General features: G+C 40.0%; 2 protein-coding genes and 1 non-coding gene across 4 annotated transcripts in view; 1 reads left to right on the top strand and 2 right to left on the bottom strand.

Annotated features, from left to right (window-relative positions):
* Positions 1-267: 267 nt before the first annotated feature.
* On the bottom strand, positions 268-18681 carry LOC106716286 (zinc finger protein 184). 2 transcript variants are annotated; one of them, XM_014509775.2, is made up of 6 exons: positions 18602-18681; positions 3892-5819; positions 3348-3824; positions 1443-1541; positions 1087-1243; positions 268-521 (listed from the first exon to the last, which is right to left on the bottom strand). In XM_014509775.2, the coding sequence occupies exons 2-6, from the start codon at positions 5817-5819 to the stop codon at positions 306-308; spliced, it is 2877 nt and encodes a 958-aa protein (XP_014365261.2). In that variant the 5' UTR covers positions 18602-18681; the 3' UTR covers positions 268-305. The 2 variants fall into 2 exon arrangements, with proteins under 2 accessions (XP_014365261.2, XP_014365260.2); XM_014509774.2 differs by lacking the exon at positions 18602-18681 and adding an exon at positions 9196-9323.
* On the bottom strand, positions 10372-10443 carry Trnam-cau. The gene has a single exon. It is a non-coding gene; the product is annotated as a tRNA-Met (tRNA).
* Positions 18682-18793: 112 nt separating the features above from the next.
* Positions 18794-22145, top strand: part of LOC106716297 (protein tiptop) — a 219135-nt gene continuing 215783 nt past the window's right edge. The window contains exon 1 of the mRNA XM_014509793.2: positions 18794-19181. The gene's annotated coding sequence lies outside the window, so the exon portion shown is untranslated. The remainder of the gene's footprint in view (positions 19182-22145) is intronic.

Raw genomic sequence — 22145 nt, 5'->3', positions numbered from 1 at the left:
GTAGGTCAGTTATTGAAAATGCCATCTAGCGTATGTTGTATTAATTAACAGACCATCATCTGACATCCACAAAACAGACCTGTTGTTTTTAAATCTCAAGTATAGATGGCAGGTTTATAAAACAATTAGTTCCTTGATAGAAATTCAAATAAATAGTATTTTAGACTTGGGTAAATCATGTTAAAAAGTTTTTGGAACGTTGATGAAAAAAAGAGCTAATGGTAAAAAATGGCAAATTTATTTGATATTTACGTTCATTATTGTTGATTGAATTTCAATTGAATTACAAAATGAAATGTGTCAAATTATTTTTCGCTATCCTTGTGTCCCGAAGTTGTTTTCATCAAATGTTTCTTGACAGCTTCGAGTGCAGTTTTCATATCATACTTCTGTGAATGTGTGGACACGTAATGCGTTCGGAGCTCCGCCGCCATATTCGTTTGATATTTGCAATGAGGACATTCATACAGATACAGTCCCTTGTGGCGGCCGCTGCGGAGGACGTGCTTGCGAAGGTTTTCCTGGAAGTATTAAGAATTAGGGACACTCAAACTTTGTTATCAAAAATTAGTAGCATTAGAACCATGAACCATGCATTTTACAGTGGTAAGATCCCGCAATAACAATATTTGTTGGGTGCACGAATTGGCCGGGTCGACCGGTGCAATACCAAGAACACACAGAAGACATGCGTTAAGTGGAAACAATTCCGCGTTTCGTCTGAGGAGTGTGCGTGCCGGAGGCCTAATTTTATTTCACGTTCCCTTCCCACCCTTTTCTTATAAGGAAAGGATGCGAAGGGGAAGTGGATTTGGCGGAGGAGGGGACGGGAACGCATGGGAAGAGGATATATCCTCTTTCTGTGCGTCCCCTCATCTGTCGATTAAAGGTAAAAAAGGGTAAAGGGTTATGGGCAGCGGTCGCTGCGCTGTTTAGACGGACTCAGATGACCGCTTGTTCGTTTGCCACCTTATGATATAAAATGCAAAGATAGGCGCACCGCTCTCTGGGATGCCGCAAACATTAATCTTAAAAAAAAACATGTTTCGGAAAACCGCATACAGGAACAGCAGTGGCAACACTAACCAGGCTGGCGCAGAGGAAGTCGCAGTGTGGGCAGGCGTAGGGCTTGTGGCCGGCGTGGCAGCGCGCGTGGCGCCGCATGTGGCTGGCCTGGTCGCTGCTGAAGGGGCACAGCGCGCACGAGTGCGTCTTGATGATCTCGCCATGGGATCGACGATGACTGAAAATCGTACCATGAATCCTTACATAAATGCTACGGCTTTTGGCTATTCCATTCGGCTCAGGTGGTAAAACTTCAAAGAAAAAGTTTTCTGTGAAGCATTTCAAACATAAGGTCACATTGATTTTCCATTATGATATTTCCCAGAGATTCTTCACCAGTTTTCAGAGCTAAATAGGTGTCATAAAAAACAATATACCGTATAAGCTGTGATGTTGTGGTGGCCACGTAGCCGCACTGCTCGTGCGGGCAGCGCCTCTCACACGCGGTCGTGGCCGCGGCGCTGGCATTCTCCATTCTGAAGAAAAAAAATTGTTGGAATCTATAAGTTATGTCAAGCAAAATTCATGTTAAATATCATATGTGTATTTATATTTTCATTTAATTTAAATACGAAATAATTTACCAAAGGTAAGGAACAAAGGAATTCATCTGTCAATTGGGAAATTAAAATATTTAACTGGCGACACCGGTAAGCTAGCAGCTAGTGACACTTGGAGCATCCGCTCGTCGGCGAAAATGACAACGGTACGGAGCGCGTTAGAGTTTCAACTGCATTAATGCAAGTCGGCGTCGCAATAATGCATAAGATATTGCACAAGTTGGATCATCAGCGGCATTAGACGCCCTCAATGGCTTTACAATGTTCTGGATACGATGAAAGTTCGGGTAATGGCCGCCACCACTTGATTCATGCGGTTTGTGGCTCGAATTAGATCCCGCGCGCCGGTTATCATTTTGATTGTCTATTTTAATCGTCTCGTTAACGAGTTCTCTTCTATCTAACTGTTTAATTATAAGACAAGTAGTACGTACTTTCATTGGAAAGTAATTTAAGAAATCTTTGATAATGTTGTTAAATTTTTTGTCAAAAGTTTCTAATTCATTACAAAATGTCATTATACTATGACAAATATGTTTCCATAATACGAGAAAATAAAAAAGGAACGAGCCATGAGAGTTAACTAATTTAAAGTCCTCTCCATAGCCCCACATACCTTTGATCTTCTCTTATTATGTGCAAAGTATGGCGACGGTTTGAGATAATTTGAATAGAGAGAATGTCACGAGATAAATGCATATTTTACTGCAATAATCCTGCATACAAATATTTCGCTGCAGTGTCCAATAAATAAATATGTGCCTCAATTACTCGGGACTTACAACTCTCGGCTCACGGCTCGCGGACAATAAACAACCACCAATTTGGCAACGTCAAATCACATCAACCTGTAAGCTGCACGGTACGTCCAACACGTGCGTACAATAAAATTTAAATGTCGCCATCTCTTTCGGACGCACTAATATTTTGATCCGTCGCTCGAAATACGAGGCATCCGGCAGAGAATTTATTACTGTTCGGTGTAAAAACATCAGCGCTGGCAACACTGAGGCGACGGGGAAATGTCGCGCCGGTGCACTATCAAAGCCCGCGTCAAATTATGAATGTTTCCCGATGTTTGTGAGGAGTTGTGTGACAGCAGACAAGCAAGCATCCGCCGCACTTGTCGCTTGCCTCTTTGCGACAACATACAGATGGTTATTTTCGTGGAGGTGAGCGCCGCGATGCACTGATTCAACTTTAATTTGGGAGATAATTGATGGAATGATGGCCGCAGTGTGAAAACTTTAATAACTCACTACAAGTTTGTCATACTTGAGTTGAGATGCATCTTCTGCTATTTAGTAGTATGTGCTTCTAATCCCTTACTATTACATTCATAATCCATATTAGCTAATATTAGACGAGTCAAAAATATAGTTTGAAAATATTTTATACCATTATTACAACTGCAAAGTATATTCCGTGTACAAACAATAGTTCATTTTTCCGTCAGCGCACTGCATTAATTATTCGGTCGCGTGTGTAAAACTTTATTGGATTGAATGCGGCCGATAAATTGTCTTGTGACGCAAACTATCAGCTATTTCATTATTTACTTTTAAAGTAGCTACAACCTGGACGATGAACTCGATCGATATTTGTCCGATAGTAATTTATTATTGTTAGAACTTTGATTGATTGCTTAATGCGAGCGAATTTCTTCCTCACGAGTAAAATGATTTTCCAAAGTACAAAAAAAAAACAAACAGAAAAACCTACTTATCTGTAATTATCTTCTTAGACTGATTGATTTTTACTGTGGGGCTTGCATTGTCAACAATCTCTGGCACCTTCGAGGTGGTCTTACTGCCGTGCTCGTGTTTCCAGTGGTTGGTGAGACTGCTCTGCCGCGTGAAGTTGGCCCCGCACACGTCGCAAGCGAATGGTCTCTCAAAAGTATGCCGCTTCAAATGATCGCGAAGAGATGACTTGCTGAATGTTTTGGGGCAAAGCGGGCAATCGTATTTGTCTACAATTTTCTCTCCGTCTCCTTTAACGACCTTCGTTATAGAAGGCGAGTGTAAGACCTCATGGAAGAAGCACTCGGCCTGAGAGTCGGTGGTGAATGCGCACTGGCTGCAGTTCCACACTACGGAAGCGGTCGAGTGGCCGCCAGTCTGGTACACACAGGCTTTAGATCTGATGTGCCGAGTCACTTCTTGGAACAAGGTGAACGACATCCCACATCTCGAACACCTGCAAAGGTTGAATGATATGATTGCATAAATACTTTTTTAAATGTCTTAAAAACACAGACACTTACTTTTTCTTCTTGTCCGGATGGATGTTTCTTATGTGCTGCTTCAGCTCGATAACGTTCCTGAGGCGCACATCATCCGCACAGTAAGGGCACTTCTTGCTTAAGTCCTTGACTGGCAATCCCTTCTCTTTCTGAATCTCCTTCCTCCGGACTCTGTGCTCGGAAGTTTGTCGATGTTGTTTGGCTTCAGTCGAAGACTTGAATGTTACGGAGCACACGAGACAAAAGTACGCTCTCTGCTTGTGCTTCGATTTCAAATGAGCCGCCAGAGTGAGAGATGATTTAAACTTGTCCTTACAGAGGTCGCACTTGTGCAGCTCCTGGTAGGTGTCGGTGGCCGCGTATGATAGCTCGTGCCCGGTCGTCCGGCTGTGCTGCCTCATTTCTACGTTATACCTAAACTCCTTTGAACACGTGGGGCAGGTAAAGATCGTCTTCTTGCGCAGTATTATAGGCATCGACCTGTTGACGACTGCCACCACCTCGCTATGCTCCGGTCCGGATATGTGGCTAGCCATCGTGTTAGAAGTGTCGCATTCGAACTTGCAAAAGGAACACCAGTATCGCCCTTCCATCGGCTCGCTGTTCGACTTGTGTTCCTCTGAAAACCAGTGTTGCATAAAATTTGACAGCCAGTTGGTGTAAAATTTGCACGGGCTGCACTGAAATGGAGATTGGTGCACTATAACGTCTATGTTGTCGAGAATGAGCTGTTGATAAGTGGGACTCTTGGTATCAGTCGCTTTCCTGAAGTGGTAATGAGATATCAAATGCTTTCCCATTAATTGGTATCTGACTCTAGACTTGCACACTGAGCATTGCACAAAGTAAGGCTTCCGCTTTCTTTTCACTCTCCCTGTTTTCGGGCTCAATATTAACTTTTGCTTCTTTCTTTGAGAACGTTGCGGCTGTAGGTAGATGCTATCGTTTACGAACCGCGATGGCCGAGTGGCGCGTTTTTCGGCAACGTTTTTAATGGGTTCTATGTGACCGGAAAATTCTAATTCGTGTTCCGGTAGCACCTTTCTTATGTGCAAGTTGGACATTAGATGTTTCTCGTATATAGTTCTGGACCCGAGGCGCCTATTGCAAGGGCCGCACCAGTACTGAACGGATCCCTTGTTCTGTATCGTCGTTTGCATGATCTGCATCTTCTCCGGTGCCCCGGGTACCCACTTGCCCTTGGTATACCCGGGTGGTGGCGCGTCGAAGTCGTCATCGCGCTCGTTGCTCTCTGCGACAGTCAAAGGCTTCCATTTGCCTCCGGAATGCTCCTCTCTGAGGTCCCAGTCCTCGTTGTCGGGCGATGCCGGGCGCCACTTGCCGCCGGTGTAGTGTGGTGGCGGCTTCCATTTGACCCCGTGAGTGCTCTCCTCCTCCTCGTCGTCCTCGGATTCGTCACAATCATCAGATTCGTCATCTCCTTTAAAGTCATTGAAAGCTCCCAAGCTATATGAAGTGGACGGCAAGTCCTTCTTGACATTACCACTGATGCTGGCTACGGCGTTTATAAGTTTCGTTTGATTGTCTTCGTTACTTCCTATTCGTAAACTATGTCCACCGATCCAGTCAACTCCTCGGAGGTTTGATTCGACGGGACTGATTCGCGGCAAATCTCTAGAGGTCGATGCCACGGTTAAAGTTGTCTTTACGTCTATACTCGCCTTAGAAATGGGAGTAGGTGGCGTGAGTCGAGACAGCGTTGTCTTTTTAACACTGCTCTGAAGTTCTAAGGATTGGAAAAAGACGTCGGCGCCAAGACTGTATGTGGGTTCCAAGGGGTTGATAGGCAAAATGGGTTTTGTTTCCGATTTGTTTTTGCCGCATCGCTGCTTGCGATGTTCGACATAGTTGTCGAGACCGACGATAGTGGCGTTGCATTTGATGCAGAGATGGTTGTCGTCATCGTCGTCGTCCCGAGGTGACAACATCTGGAATTTTAATAAGCTTAATGTTAGAATTCTTTCAAATAAAAATTAGGTAAAAATTTCAGAGTGGGAATAACTTAGTAATCGCGTAGTATACGTAAGCATAGATGTCTCGGCATCACAAAAAGTGTATATCGACAACAACTAATTATTTAACCGTTGCAATGACGTGATGATCGATGCTGTGAGCTCTCGCCGCCGCGGCAACGATACGACAACGCTGCGGCAACGCTCCGGCTCGGTAGACGTTTGCATGCTCCGATCTATCACCCTATTAGCATTAATTCAATGCAACTTGCGGAAGAATGTGATTGTTTTGTCTGCGTTGAAATCTAGGTTGAAAATAATGTAGGTAGTACCGCAATATGATACAAGTTTTGGATAATAAATTATGATGATTGTTCGTGTTTGCTCTAGCATTGTGGAACTAGTCAGGGGGAAAAATCAGGGACGCATGAAAATTTTGCAGTATTTTTTTTATTGCATATAGTCATCATAAGTTTGCTTTAAGCAGCAATACATATCGCAGGTCAATCGCTTTCTTCTGTCAAACAGTTGACAAATGGCTCGACGGCGCGACGCCAACGTCATAGTTGTCATTAATACTGCGGGCAAACGAGGCGGCGTGGGGGGGGGGGGGGTAGGCACCATGGAAACCTCATGAAACTTTTTAATTATTCGTTATTCTTGTCCGTTTGTCGCAGTGCCAAATCACACATTATTATAACCTGATAATTGTATAAGTTATTGACTCTGGTTTATACGAGTATAGTCTAGTTCGGGAATAGAAGCAATGACAGTCATGGTACAGAGGAATAAAGTGCGAGTCTTCATGAACCGACTCGATAGCGTTACTTAATGAAATTTTTATAAAATTTTCCAGCGTACCGTCACTCAGTGTGATAAAATTCAAGCAATGGCGTAAAAAACTATTGATTATCCTATTTATAATGTATTAAACTTTAATAAATAATAAGTTTAGAAGCGTCGTAAAGACAAAAACAAAGCATTAATATCCTCGTATCATTCTCACATGTCGGAGATCAATCATTATCCATCTTTTATGAGTCGAGTTGCACATGCGATGTCTTGTATTAGTGTCCTAGAATATTTTACCTTTGTCTGTGTTTACCTGTGTTTGTGTGTTGTGTCTATACACCGCAACTATGTGCTGGTGTTAGTTCAATGTATCCATGTGTACAGGGGTTGCGCAAGTGTGCTGTATGTGATGAGTATGTGTGCGTGTGTGGACGTCCGTCAGTCAATCATCCGCGGAGACGCCCGCCGAGGTACCTCCAGGCGATAGTTTCCCGTGCGCCGATTTTGATAGGGTAATGTCTCGTGGTATATGTTAGGTTAAATGCGATTCTGTTTTAGCTCCTTTAATAACTAATACAATTCATTTTACTTTTTTTCGCTTAGCCTACAAATTAAGAAATCTATCTAGAAGCTCAATGAAATAGTCGTCTATTTCCTTATCTGTCGGTGGAATTGTTAAAATTTCTTAATTTTTCATAATCTTAACAAAATGTTCCAAATGAAATGTGTCGTTTCGAGAGTGTGCCGCGACGTCGTGAAAGGCTGTCGTCCGAATAACGAGGCGGACATCGATCGGCGCCGACACGGCACGACAGCAACGCTTCTCGCGCGACATTCTCAGCCGCGGTCACTGGTTCACTGCTTCTGCATTCTACCTCTACTCTCTACACTTTACTAAGTGCTCCATTATTTACTCATAATTTAATTTTCATCCGCTCAAGAATGTTCTTAATTGGTTTTTGTACGACAATTCTACGGTAGATCTAGAGATGGGATGATCTCGTATAATATATCTTACGTACATAAAAAATATCGTATAACAAAGAGCTTGAAAACTGTTTATCGATCTTTCAACTCTGACTGATTCAATTAAAAAAAGAAATAACTCTTATCAAAGTATACGCTGTGTCTTTCATTGTTCTAGTGTGTGCATAGCTTTGGAATGCAAGGTGTACGGGCAAGAGTTTTCTGTCCGTGTCCATAAATCGGCCGAGTCCGCCCTAATCTAATGGAAATTTTAATTGATTTTTGAGCTAGTTATGCCGCGCGGCCTGCCTCGTATGTCTTATCATATGTCTTTTGATTACGATATGCTTTTCAATAGCATAATAATATGTTGCGAGGTGATGACCAATTCCAATAGATAAAGTACATAAATCTAACGATATTTAACCAACTAATTAGCACTAGATCACTAATTCACATTCAATTTGTATGAATAGATTAAAAAACTACACAGACAATTTAAAGAAAGGTCAAAGAAATCTCCATTTTTTTTGTTTATAGGTCCTAGGTTTATCTTGTTAAAACCTGTTTAGTTTGTTTAATGAAGTTAATTCTTGTCGAGGTCTTCTATCTCTAATTGGAATAGATTATAACGCGGGGATACAGTTAGGTAATCAATTTTACTTGTAATCTGTCTGAAACTATTCGACTTGAGAGCCTGGTCAAGCGTCCGACGCGAGCGATGGGCCCCGCGGGGTTGATAGATTCATTAGAGGACGCGCTGACGTCACGCGACCTGTATCGTTATACCTGCATAACTTGGAAAATATAATATACATATAGCTAAATATTTCTGTATGTACATCCTCTCTTCTAGCGATTAAAGGTAGGCAACGCATTTGCAACCTTCGTTTGTCACTTTCTAGGATAAAAATACCATCCATCTTTGTTCACATCGCTGTCTATTGCTGCGCGGTTGGTCTCTCACGAGAGGTCCACCACTATGGGCCACGTTGCAGGGCCGGTGCGGGGCCGGTCAGGGCACAATGGGCCGCGAGGCGCCTATCCGTCATTGGCGTACAAACAGCGGCGATTACTCTACGTCGGAGCGCTGCGCGCGCACTCATTATACCGGCCAATCGGCGGCCGCGCGCGAGCGCCCCGCCGCGTGCTTTATAACGCGCGCACGCTTCGATATATCACACGTCAGACCTCAAAAGGCCTTTTTACGAGTACACCTCGTATTCGTCATCGTTAGGTCCGTCGGCGTCGGAGGCGGCCTCGCACCCGACGGTAAATAATAACACGAGAAAGAGTTATTCATTGTGGCCGCTGTCACTCTGCTTCTTTTTTTTAAATCGCGTTCGACTCTTGACACGGATTTGTGGAAATTGATGCGTCCGTTTATTCTTACACTGACCTACACGCGGGAGAAGACGGCGATGCAATTCTAGTCCTTGTGTCTTGTCAGTTAGACGTCGTATTCCGCCGCGGGCACGGATGTCGATTTATTAGTGTTTATTCGACGGCTGGAATGAGATGGAATCGTTCGAGGTTAATATTATTCATGGTGATACTTAACAACACGAGCTGCGTGCTGTGTGTAGGTAGGTACCTGGCGAGGCGAGGCGAGGCGAGGACAACTGGTGAAGAACATTAATTTGGAGGAATCGAAGGAATTATTCGTCTCTCGACGACTTATTGCACACTTTAAAGTCTTCGGAGACATTGAATTTATCCTCTTTATCGGATATTTTTGGCATTCATATAAGAGTTTCATTTATAATGTTAACAAGAATGAATAAATAAAGCTTATGTAGGTATAATCGATCTGTTATCCAGTTATTTAAAGTTGTCGGGCGGAGTGAGTCGTCTCGTGTTCGCACGCCATAAACATTGGCCTGCGATTTACTGCGACTGCACGACTGCGGTTCACTAATAAGGAATCATCAACAAAAGCAACGACATCGGGTACAATTTCGTTAATCGTGTTTTACAGCTATACCTTTAATAACGTTTCATTTGATGCTCTTATTGCGGCCTCTATGTTAATGTTGCAGGCTTCTCCGCTGTGAAATATCTCCAATGATAACTTGATGAAAAGCGAATAGACTTCGTCTATCTACTTCAGTAATCAAAGTTAAATGTTACTATTAATATGATTATTTCAGCGAGCTAATTAAAGAAGTAGTTTGAAATGCTGGGATCAAACAGCCCGTAGCGTAGAGTCGCGGGGTGCGGGGTGCGGGACGCGGGGTCCGTCGCGGGCGCGCATAAATCAACACGGTGGCACAATAAAGTCCGGATTTCAATTATACATAAATCTCGAATGACGTACGCTTAATGGAGTCGGGAGAGTTCTGCCCCGACTCTGCAATTACCTATTGACGATTACGATTGTTCCGATCATTTGCTTATTACAAGGATAAAAAGGCGTGCCTCTAATTACCGCGCGCCGGAGCCGGGGCTACGACTGTAAGCAACGAGAGCCGAGACGTAAAACAACAAACTTTATTAATTAATTGTAATGAAGTCGCTTTTGGTGCTTTATTGTCGGCTTTTCTGTCAAAAACAATGTTTTACTTTTTAAAACATCCAACAGATGTCGTTAGTCATAACTTAAAAAAAACCGCAAAAGCTACATAGCTTGTTGTGTGGGTTAAGGAGATAATTTTTTTTGACCCCAAATTTTTGTGTTAGCCTGAATCCAATAAATAATAATCGCTTTATAGTTATTTTCTTTAAATGATGTGTATTGAAAAATTAGAAAAAAACAAACAAAAAGTGTTTCTAGCAGAGCGTGGTTTCGATCCACGGACCTCTGGGTTATGGGCCCAGCACGCTTCCACTGCGCCACTCTGCTCTTGTACAGAATGACGAAAATAACAAATCTATTTGAAGCCTCTCAGTTGAAATTTACAGGTTTAATTGAATTTTCTTTAAATTTATATATATTTATATTTACAAACAATTTATGAATGACATTTTCATTTCTATTAAAATTTTATTGCTATTGCATAATTATAAATGTAATTTTGTCAAACAAATGACAGTTGAAATATGAAAATAAACATTGATTTTTAATAAAAAAAAGTATAAAACACGTTTGTATAGAGGTATGTACGTATAGTAGAGAGTACAATATGTGTATGTACGGAGCGCATTTTGTTTCGCCGAGCAATAAAATAAAAAGGCGGGCGATATTGTAGCGAGGCGGGCGGCGGCCGCTGACGTGCTTATTAACCGGGAAAATTGAAAATTGACTCAGTAAGATGATTGGCAAGGGAATATTAGCTGGATGCAATTTTGCCGCCTCTGTTTGCTTTTTTAAAGAAAATTCTTACGTGACATTAATCCATCATTTTATCGCATGAAGCTTATGATAGTATTTTCCTTTGTTTTTTAATATTAAATATTAATAACCGAGTATGAAATATAATCTATAAGTAATTGGTTTACTTTATTTTAAATAAAAATTTATGAAATAGACGGCGACGCGGCTCTCCACCCGTCACGTTCCGTCTCCCGAAATGGCGAAAAGTGGATTGCGGAGGTTCATTTGGCCACACCAAATGGAGGTCCGTGATCTCTGCCTACCCCTCTGGGTAACAGGCGTGAGTTTTGTGTTAATATGAAAGATTAAAATGCCAAGTGATATCATTTTGTAAAGTTAAACATAGATGGCGCTGTAGGCAGTATACTCAACCTCTTGAAATCTAACTACACAGAAATGTAATGTCGTTCGGATGAACACTGTCCTGGTTTATCGGTCTATGTTTGAGATCAAGATGGTGTTTAAGTTTGTTTAAGAAGTAATTACGTTGATTAGATGCATTATCAATTAAGAGACTTATGTTGCATTGCGACAAAGGCCTTTTAATAAGTTAAAAAAAAACAACATTGCATACATTTATTTACATATTTTTAAAGTTGGTACCTATAATTTTTACGTAATTTAATATCATTATTTTAGTCAAAATAGAATTTATCCACATACTCAATTAAGAAAACCGTTTTTTTTTAATATTTTTTCCAAATCTTCGTGGTAAATGGTACATGAAACAGATAAAAATAATTATAACATTGGACTAATAGATAGTAATGTATGTGAAGCAGGGATCTACCCGTCTATGTGGTTCACATAAAGTCGACTCATCACATCTTAATTCAAGTTTAAAAATTTAAAAGTATTTTATACTAAATATTATAATCTTATAATGATTGTAATAAGAAAACGAAATCAAAAGAATTGATCGATCAAATTCGTCTTGCGACTAAGAGTGACAGCAGCGCCCCTAGCGGCGGCAAACAGCACCTGCTCGCGCTCGCCATTACACGTTTATTATTTTCGCGCGTTATTCCCAATATTTCGCGCCATCTCATTACTTCACGTCGACTGCGCTAATCCGTCGGGAGACGCGGCGCTAATGGCGGTGATCATGTGTCCTACCGCGCAACCTATTCCAATATGACGTATTACCGCCGCCAGAGGATTCCGTATTAAAGGACAGACAAAAAATGTTTGGGCGATAAGTCTCGAGGGTGACGGGCGAATGATAAATCAAGACGAGCGAGAAACCGACAAGAAATGCCAATAAATATCGCGCCCAAATCCAATAATTACGAAGGCAATGAGCCGGTGGCCACAAATCAACGGGCGGACGGACGCGCATGCTAATGCCGCATCCTAACATCAGATTAAAAACATCAATACTTGTCAATGGAGGTCACCTCCCATGTAATTATAGGCAACAATATCCCGGGGAGGCAGGCCGCGGGATTAACATATATCAGCGTGGAATAATTGAAGGAATCGATTATGTGAGGAGTATTAATTGTTGATGCGCTCGCGCCGAGCCGCGCGAGATCGCATCGCGTCCGGTGCGCGCGGCGGCGGCGGGACCGAGCCGCCCCACACGAGCTTACTACCGCCCGCCCGTGACCCATGCCGTGACAGACGAGTGTTGTGAATATCATAGTATTGAGAACATCATGTTAGATGTATGGATATTCGTCGCTATGAATATGAATTACGATAAGGAATGTTGTTGTTGATCTGCGACGGAGAGCAACATGGCCGCACTCATTAACGCTTTATATTTACTTAATAACGCCCGGCGGTTAACACTGCTAATTCCTAATTTAAAAACCGAATAAACAAATGTATGTAAATTGGACAAGTTTATGGAAAAGCCGACAATAAACTTGCTCGATTGCACGTATCGTGCAGACATAGGATTAGCGACCTTGAGCGCAGGGAATAAAGACTATGCGATTGCAAGATTATCGTGGGCGCAATGAAGTGAACTCGGAACAGGCACGTTCAGAAACTGCTTACACGAATTAGCGCATCAAAACGGGCGCAGGGGGCGAAATTAGAAAACTCTCCCGCTCGCCCGCGCGCCCCCAGCGCCCCCCGCGGCCATTCAGCACGTCATAAACTGACAATTTACGATAACGCCGGGATTAGCCTGTTTGTCTGTTATGCATCCGAGTGTGAGGTGCGGCCGCGAACACACTGGCGCACAACGCACGCCACTTATTATATTAAATTTAATCAAATACACATCACTTTTTTAAATACATAGATCACTCTAATAAAAAGCACTGAAGCTAAGTTACTTTTTTTGATAAATAGCAGTTAAGTTTTGATTCCAATCTAACTTACTTAACAATATAAAGATGCAGACTATATCCATAGCTAGCTTTTGTGCTAAACAAAGTAAGAGACAAGGATCGTAAGTGTGAACTCGCCTTTACCACGTCAACGCGAAACGAAACGTATCGCAGCCGTCGATACAAACGGCAAGCGAAATAGTTTCGCATTAAAGCGTGGCCGCGCGCCCTCCTGGGCCACCGCCGCTGGCGAAGACAGAATCTGTATACACCTTTCTATCAAAAATATTTCGTAGTGCCTACTTTAGTTTTACATCGAAGCTGTCAGACGTAGTCTGCTGTACATATTGTTACGATCGTTTAAATTTGAATTAAATAGACTAAAAAACATCACTTTACTTCTCAATAACCAGGTTTATTATAATAAAATTCATGTATTTAAAAAGGTACTTTTGTATATATTAATGTGACTCTGCTACTCGGCAAGGACACGAGCTCCCTAAATAATTATCTAGCTAAAAGAAAATCTCCGCGATTAGCATAAAAAACTTCTAAACAGCGTCGAGCTCGCGGCGATGCTTTCCTTCCGCTATATTTGTGAAAAAATTCCGCGCTTCCGGCATTTTGTCTCCACCGCGCCCGCCATCGCCGACGCAAAAAGACAACGAAATTTAATTGCACCAAATAAAACTGTCGTAATTAATGAAGGCAATGAAAGGTAATTGTCTCCGCGGCGGCTTCCTTCGACTTTTACAAGTTGAGCACAAAGTTGCATTTGGTTGAATAAACTTACGTTTATTGCTTTGCATTATGTTTGAATCTGAATCCAAGGAAATAACATCGTAATATGACATAAAAGTCCACATGGACCAAACATCTGCCAATGTTAAAGTTATTACTACGAGTATAGATAACTTCGTATCATTAAAATGTATGTTGGTATACGTAGTGAAATGCTATTCTTCTAGCGCTGATCGAGCCTTATAGAGTAGACCTTATAATTTTACAAAGGGGATACAGTCAATTTTAACGGCTCCCGTAAGAAGATCGAACATTTCAAAGAGATTTCTAACACCCTCGCCTACACTAACGACATCTGTTCATGTTCGCAATAAACATAGAATCGGCGATGGCATAGAGTTCGGCAGTGGCGGCGGCGTTGTCCATCACGTGCGCCCTCCGTCTTGGGGATGCATAAAAGTTTACAGGCATTCGGCTAATAAATCGCGTCAAATAAATAAGTGTTGAGTCGGTCGGCGGCATATTGATTCGTCATGTGCCGCCTTGGAGGGCGCCGGGCGCGGCACGGCGAGTGCGGGGAGAGCGCGGGGCGCGGGCGACGGGCGCGCGGTCATAAAGGTGCGTAATGGCCGCCGTCGCAAGACAGCGCAGTACCGCGCATCGATTAGCGCCCGCCGCGCCCGCCGCCGACGCAACGCGTCCCGACGCCCGACACCCGGCGCCCGGCGCCCGGCCATCAGCCCGCCCGTCTAACTCTTTTCAAATCGACAACAAATATTCACAGTTTTTAATTCACTCCTAATCACAAGCTGTCTCTATTGACTCTTTAATTAGTCTTTTCCAAAGATCTGTCACTAGATGGCGTTACTTGTATGTTCTAGTGTGGTTGGATCGAAAGATTATTTCTTTTAATTCAAGACATAAGACATACTATTAAGATAGGAATCAATGCCATAGTGAAAAACTACCAGGCTGAAATGGACGGCGTGGCGCGGTAATGTGCAATTATGAACTGTCAATATAATAAACGTCGATGTCGTCCGCTTAGCATAAGTTATGTAGACGCGGCGAGCGGCCGCGGCGAGCGTGAGCGCCCCTTGTAAATCTTGCAGGGTAAAGAATACACCGGAATATTGTCTATAGTCGATGTTCAACAGACAAGAGGAAATCTAGCTTTGTGTGTGTGATCAAACACAATGAATAACATCGGTTAATTAAAATATCATTAACTATAGCGTTTCTAATGATTTTAAAAGCCATATCTCAATTTATTATTACAAAAATAACTACAGCTTGTATACCTACAGAGAGATTCATTTTTGTCTTATATGGATTCAACTTGTTACTTGTCAAACTTACCTCACTACTTTCTTTAAGTAATGATAAGATATTATAAACGATTACCATAAATCAAAAGATAAAATTTTAAAAGTATAACATTTGACTTCCGAGAAATATCTTGTTTTGTAGAATTTCTCATCGGAAATGCCAAAGACGTTACTAATTCAACAAGGCGGTCCTTATTAATACAACTTACGTTTTGTTACAAAAATTCAACCCGGAGTAAAGTGTCAACTTTCGATACATTAAATGTTTTCGATAAAACGAACTACCAACACGCAAAAGTATTATCATTTATGAATCTAAGTATCAAATCACCAATAGATGTAAATGTAGTTAATTAGTCGTTCAAAGTTAATTGCGCGCCAAACATCCTGCGCCGGCGGGACTCGAAGCCGGGCTCTCACCGCCGCCGCCGCACCACTCGGACCTTGATTAAAATCTCTCACTACATTCACACAAAGCCTTACTTTGATATATGTATAAATCTTATGAAACGTCTCCCGCGACCCGACGCGCCGTCAGTCTTGCCACTGGAATCGCGTCACTACCGCCAACGCTATAAGGCGGTAATTAGCGTAAAGACGCTTAGGGTCCTGCCTACCACCTGTCAAGTGATATATTGGCTTTAAATAACATATCTTATTTATGTTGAATCGGAAACAAAACGTATAAAAGGTTTTTTTTTAATAAATATAATCGAGCGCAGCCGAGTGGGTGGAGAACTAAATTTGTACTCAAGCATGTACTACAAGTTATTGTCGATGCGCCTCTGTGCCCGCGTGTCCGTGTGTCTGTGTGTCCTTCACTAGCAGTCGATAAATTGTCTCAGATAGTGTTTCTTCTCAATGTAATAAGCTGATTGTACTTGCCCGCGCTCAGCTAACACTACACATTACATAATGAATCTTAACTTTACTCCACTTCTCTATATCAAATTTTTATAGGACTTTTATACAATTGTTTGTTTTTCGTTCGGTTAATATCATTTTTAAATTATCAAAGGAGGATGAAATCGAGACCAAACTGAACTTAAATGACTTAGAAGCTTTATAAATCTTAATGACTATATTTAATTTTATCACCTTGTCAAGATAAGCCTTGTTTAGCAAATTTTTGCGTTTTTAATTAAACAAATGCGTTTCTTTTGACAGTTATATATCTAATCTTGTTAGTTAAATCAATTGATATTTAAATACCTAAATATTTTTTAAACATACATCAAATAGGGGCTTTATGTGCCCAAACCGCGTCCATTAGAGCATTTCATAATTCAGAGCGAGCGTACAGCGCCGCCTGCCGGCCGGTCTATGACACGCGCGCTAAATCTCCCCGAAGGCGGTCCCGGAGATCGTAAATTTTTATTTTCTAAATAAAAATAATGAATGTAAATAAAATGGATGCTCGTCCAGAAACATTTGTCTCGCGCGTCGCCGATAATCCCAGCCTGGATTTAATATTAATTACCCTGCATTATGCCTGTCCCTACATCATACTGCTGTTACTGTGGTATGTTTGTTGGATTGATTTGCAACATATTTTTTAATTATTTTTTCGATTATTAAATTAATCGAAATTATTTACTGTTAAGACTATAAGATTTATTACAACTTTTCTTAGATTAATATATATTTTAATTCATAGTGAACTTTATATGCACAGCTCCACACAATTGACAGGGATAACCGCAAAAGTATTCATAGTCAAGTATATTTACTGAAGGGTCTCGTCTCCTATCGCTATACTATCTGGGATCTGCATCACCGGTGAAAGTTTTTGTTGTGAATGTGCCCGTTGCGCAAACGAGACGCATTATGTAACGCTCATAAATCTGTCGCAACAGACAGACAGACGTAATCTGTCCTTTATGACGAGTGATGCATTACGCGCTTTGTGCACTACTCATAAATTTTGCTTTTTTTGTGCATTTTATTCCCTTGTCTAAGGAGCTCGGCCGTGCAGCGCAGGCGCAATAAATCAGCTATGGTATTTCTGTGAATGAAAACTTATACAATGGCGATAAGCCACACACGAGATTTTGCTCACTTGTTTTTACAATTTGATTTTAGTTGACTTTTTTGCACATTTTGTCGGTTGTGGAATTATGTTAATTAACTTTTTAACCAACTTAAGGCTTTAACAGATAATAAATTTACTTCTAATCTGTGGGCAGCGGCAGTCACTCTTTTTGGTAATCAAAGTAGTGTAAAACTTTATGCACTCGATGAAAAACGATTTGTAGGAGTTTTTTTTTTCTCAAAAGTCACAAAGTTTACAAATATCAATAAAACATTGTTGATTCAATCTGATTAAGCAATTTCATTCTAGTATTCTTTGTATTAAATTGTTTCTTTTTAGGAATGTATTTTTTCCCGCGTTTTACAAGCTGCGTATATTGTTGCCATGTGCATGACGTGCGCGATGCGTGCAATTAATACACGATTTTATTGAGATGTCGTGACGCAGGTGTTGCCATGTTATACGTTATTTATTGACTTTGATTTTATAGCTAAATACACATTTTATTAGATTGAAATGAGATTTTTTTGCATATTAATTATATTCACACTTTTAACTCAATCTAAATAAGTTACGTACACTATCCAATCTCAGTTTAATACATAATGTACATATCCACATAGAAATGGTAAATGTGGCAATTATTTTAACTTAATGGCTACAGCCGCGGATAGTATAATGTAACTAGAAATAAAAGTTTTGTTACTTCATACGAATTGAATTGCAGTACTTTATTTTAATTTTATAAAGATAAATAAAAAAATTTACAATATAAACAGACAACCCAAATATCCATAAAATGATTATAATTTTATCTAGTTTAAAAGCAGAACTCATTGATAATAATTATAAAAGTATTAATAAAATAAACCTATTATTATTAAATAAACATGTCAAAAAATACCAAAGTTAACTGTCTAATTAGGAAGACAACACAAGTTTACTTCCGATTTAACTAGCTCCGCCCCCACAACTAGCGCCATCTATTAACTAATTTGCGTTGCTTCAAATGTCAAGAAATGTTTTAGGTTATAAAATATCAAAATAATTATACTCTTTATTGCAATCACCCGATAAAATTGTTTTGCACTTATCTAAGACGAATATTTATTCTTAATCGATTTAACATCTCTTTTCTTTATTTGATGTTGTAAAACGGATAGAACACGTGATTGGTACAGACGTATGAAAAACAATGATAAACAGGCTAGAATTTGACATTATTTAGTTATCAGGTTGCAAAATAATAAGGCAATAAGCAAATCACAATACATAAGCAAAAATTTCAAGGAAATAGTACTGACCTGTCCTTAAAATATGAAGTAATGAATAAAGTAACGTGGAATGTTGTTGCACTGTTGTGACTCAAGTCAGTTTGCAGCTGTCGTGCGAGCGAGAGCGACTCTTTGCCGATGGAGTCAGTCGCGCCCCGCCCCCCTCCGTGTCCCGCCGCCCCCGCCGCCGTTGACGGATCGCAATGACAGCAGACGCGCGCCAAGCGCCACATGTCGCAAACGCGTGGCGCGAAAACGCAACTGCGTCTAAAACACGCGAAATGTCAGTAAATTCGCAACGAGAACAATAAACCAAAAACTGAATATGCGAATGTCAGAACAGGTAACGTACTAGAAATAAATAAAAAAAGTATGATTTCAAATTTTAAAAATCCCGCGAATTACAAAACTGATATAGTTTTTAAACATTTTTGAGAAGTCGTCCGGAGTGTTGTTGGGAACGCAACATAAAGTTTGTTATTGTGGGCCGATGGCTGTGTTTGTGGAATACTGAAGAGTAAATAAATTATTGAAGAATAAAAAGGTGGTTGACAGGCCGTGGCCGTGGCCGGCAACCGGTCGCAGGGAGCAGATTTAAATCGTCGGTCAGGTAAGTCGGACAATGGCCGTCCAGCCACGATTCGCTTAATTAAACATGATAAATAAAAAAGGCAGATGACCAGAGTCGCATCGTACATTCAAGATCAGGTACCGACTTTACTTTGGGTTATTTTTTAAAAAATAAATAGTACTTCACGTATCGTATTTTAGTTATTTTAGTTTCTGGATACTTGCTTTTGTTTTCTCGTTATATCAACTATATGCCTTTTGCTAATTTTGTATTTAAATAAATTTGTTTCAACTTTAAAGAATTAAATTGTTTTATTGTCGTGTCCCGCTTTATTAATTATCTTTAACATTTATTAAATATTCCAGAACTATTAAGTAATAAAATTTGAAACTAAATGTAATGCACAAAAAGCTTCCTAGATGGCGCTAGTAGTCACAAAACTGACAATTGGGTAAATAAAACATGTCTCCGAGCTTGTTATTGTCTTATTTAGATACAATAAAAGTATACAAGCTTTATAATCGAATTACAAATTATTGGTAAAAAATCTAATAAAAACTTTTTTTATTTCGTTTTAGTTTTTTTAATTCTGGCTCTTAGCAAGTCACTGTTTTTTTGCGTATGATAAATTATAACTAAACTACATATTTAGTTTTTTACATCAAAAGACAAAAGAAGGATTATCACACATTTTGTTCGAAGGGAGGCATCCCAAAAGCTTAAATATTGTGTCTAGTTTGTACTTATATAGCTTTACGTAATAAAGTACTTTATATTACTCTAGCTAAAAACATTTCAACTAAACCAATCTAAGTTAAAATAGTTATAGAACTTAATAAAAATAAAGAAACTTGTAGCAATTCTTACTTCTTATGCAGAACACTCATATTGTCAATTACCTTTTTACTCCAATGAAAATAAAGTATGAGAGATAAAAAATATAAATGCAAAAATGTGCAAATTAAGTAAATTGAAGCCGTTTAATTGTAAGGTTTTTAAGTTACCCGCTCGCCAAAGGCCTTCAAAGTCAAAAGTCGAGTTGTAAATTATGACGTAATAGCGAATGTTGGCAACTGTTGAGGAGCTCTCGTCTTCTCTGAGGTGCGGAGGACGCGGGGCGCGTTATGTCTTGCAATCTAACTTTGGCTCGTTGTCGCGCCGTTAGTGTTGCCAGTTGCGAGAAATTTTCACTACGCTCGGGAATAAATAGTAAGGGCTTCGGAGTTCAGAGGTCATCAATGTGAAAGTTTTAATGAATTGGTATGAACGGTGTTTTTGTTTCGTTCATTTCGGACCGGGACGGGAGATCGTTGCAACTTTGATGAGTTGCGCCAAGAAAATGCCTAAAGATACTTGGGATCTTGTACCTTCTTTTACTACAAAAACATGTTATGAAATTAAGATAATCCTAGAAATTAGGAAACATCGCGATTAAATATTAAACATACCTTTTAAGCAAACTTTCTCTTCTCGTCTTTTTGCATTTGTTTTTTTTTTAAACATGATACGTTTTTAGATATTTTTGTACGGCTTATGAACTCAATTAACAAATGAAACTTGCACAGAGCAGAGTATGCATGTTTTGTCCTGAAGCCGCGGCCGCAACAAGCCCCTAACCCGCTCCCTACCAGATCATTAGAGAGCCTCATGGCCGCTGGGACTTGTTCTGACACTGACTATAACCAAGCTAAGTCTGAGAATATTAGGTATGTTATTATGTTAAAAATTGTATACATATAAATATATTATGTATATGAATCGCAGTGGTGTTATTCATCATGGCCATTAAGCAAGAGCAAAATTTCCCTTTCGGAATAGATTCGTTAAAATACCAGGACCCAAGTTAAAGATAACTAATACTAAATGTGTGGCAAACATCTCTGAATATAGTCAAACGACAACTGTGGGTCGAGCACGAATATTTGTGATAATCGGTTTCGTATCATCATCGTCGATTATTTCAAAATTATGTATGAGATTTTTGGTGTACTTTACGCCCGATAGAGGCGCTGCACAAATTTTAATACTAATTTTGCTGTTCTAAATACGCAAATGATTGTGACAAACATTCGTGCTAGGCCCACAACATTGTCACGTAAGGTTGACAACCTGTCAAATGGTTAGCTTAATTCGTGGAAGATCCTTTAATAAAATCTGCAACTCTTTAAAGTCGCGTTAACGAGTACAAAAAATAATCTTCAATTTTAGAATCATATTATGTGAAAGATATATAAAGAAAAAAAACAATCATATTTATTATAGTGGTTTGTCCGGTAGGAGACATTTATTAACGACGCATTACCGATATCAGATAAATACTAATTTTTATCCGAACAGTCATAAATACAAATTATTTATTGACTAACATTTTGAATAGAAAAACGTGTTTGGACAACACATTACTAATATTATATAAATGGATGCGCATTCACCTGAATATTTCCAGAGTGTAATACGGTCGTTATCGAAGCTATTAAGAGTCAGTTTATAGCATTGACCACCGCACTGGGAGATTTAATCGATTTCTCGGAGCAATACATTCTACGCGACCGCTCCCGATGACAGATAGCGACGAAATGCCTTAAATTTTAAATTTGGAACGTGCGTGCGCACGCGCACCTCCGCGTCCTAACGAGCAGGTGAGGCACTATCGCTACGCCGTGTCTACTTAACGTCGCGAATGGGAAGCGATATAATTAGCAGACATATTTTTATTATGAACAAGTCGCATGCGGCCAATTGATTAAACAAATTAAGCCAGCGAACTATTACTGTTGTGTGCAATGTGTCGGCGGACATCTTTGCAATACATCTTATTTGTCGATTATTACTAATTTTATGATACTCGTAACTTCTGTTCATTATACATTAATATATTTTTTATATTCATTATAGTTTAATGGCTTATTTGGACAATTGGTGTCATTAATTTTAGATGGCATGTTGAAAACTGTTATGCAGTTTTACAACTAGCCTTAGAGAATTGCCTGTTATTACGTAAAC

The sequence above is a fragment of the Papilio machaon genome, chromosome 4, assembly GCF_912999745.1.
Source record: "Papilio machaon chromosome 4, ilPapMach1.1, whole genome shotgun sequence".
Taxonomy (NCBI): domain Eukaryota; kingdom Metazoa; phylum Arthropoda; class Insecta; order Lepidoptera; family Papilionidae; genus Papilio; species Papilio machaon.
Note: the sequence above shows the minus strand (reverse complement) of the source record. Positions and strands in the feature narration are given on the sequence as shown.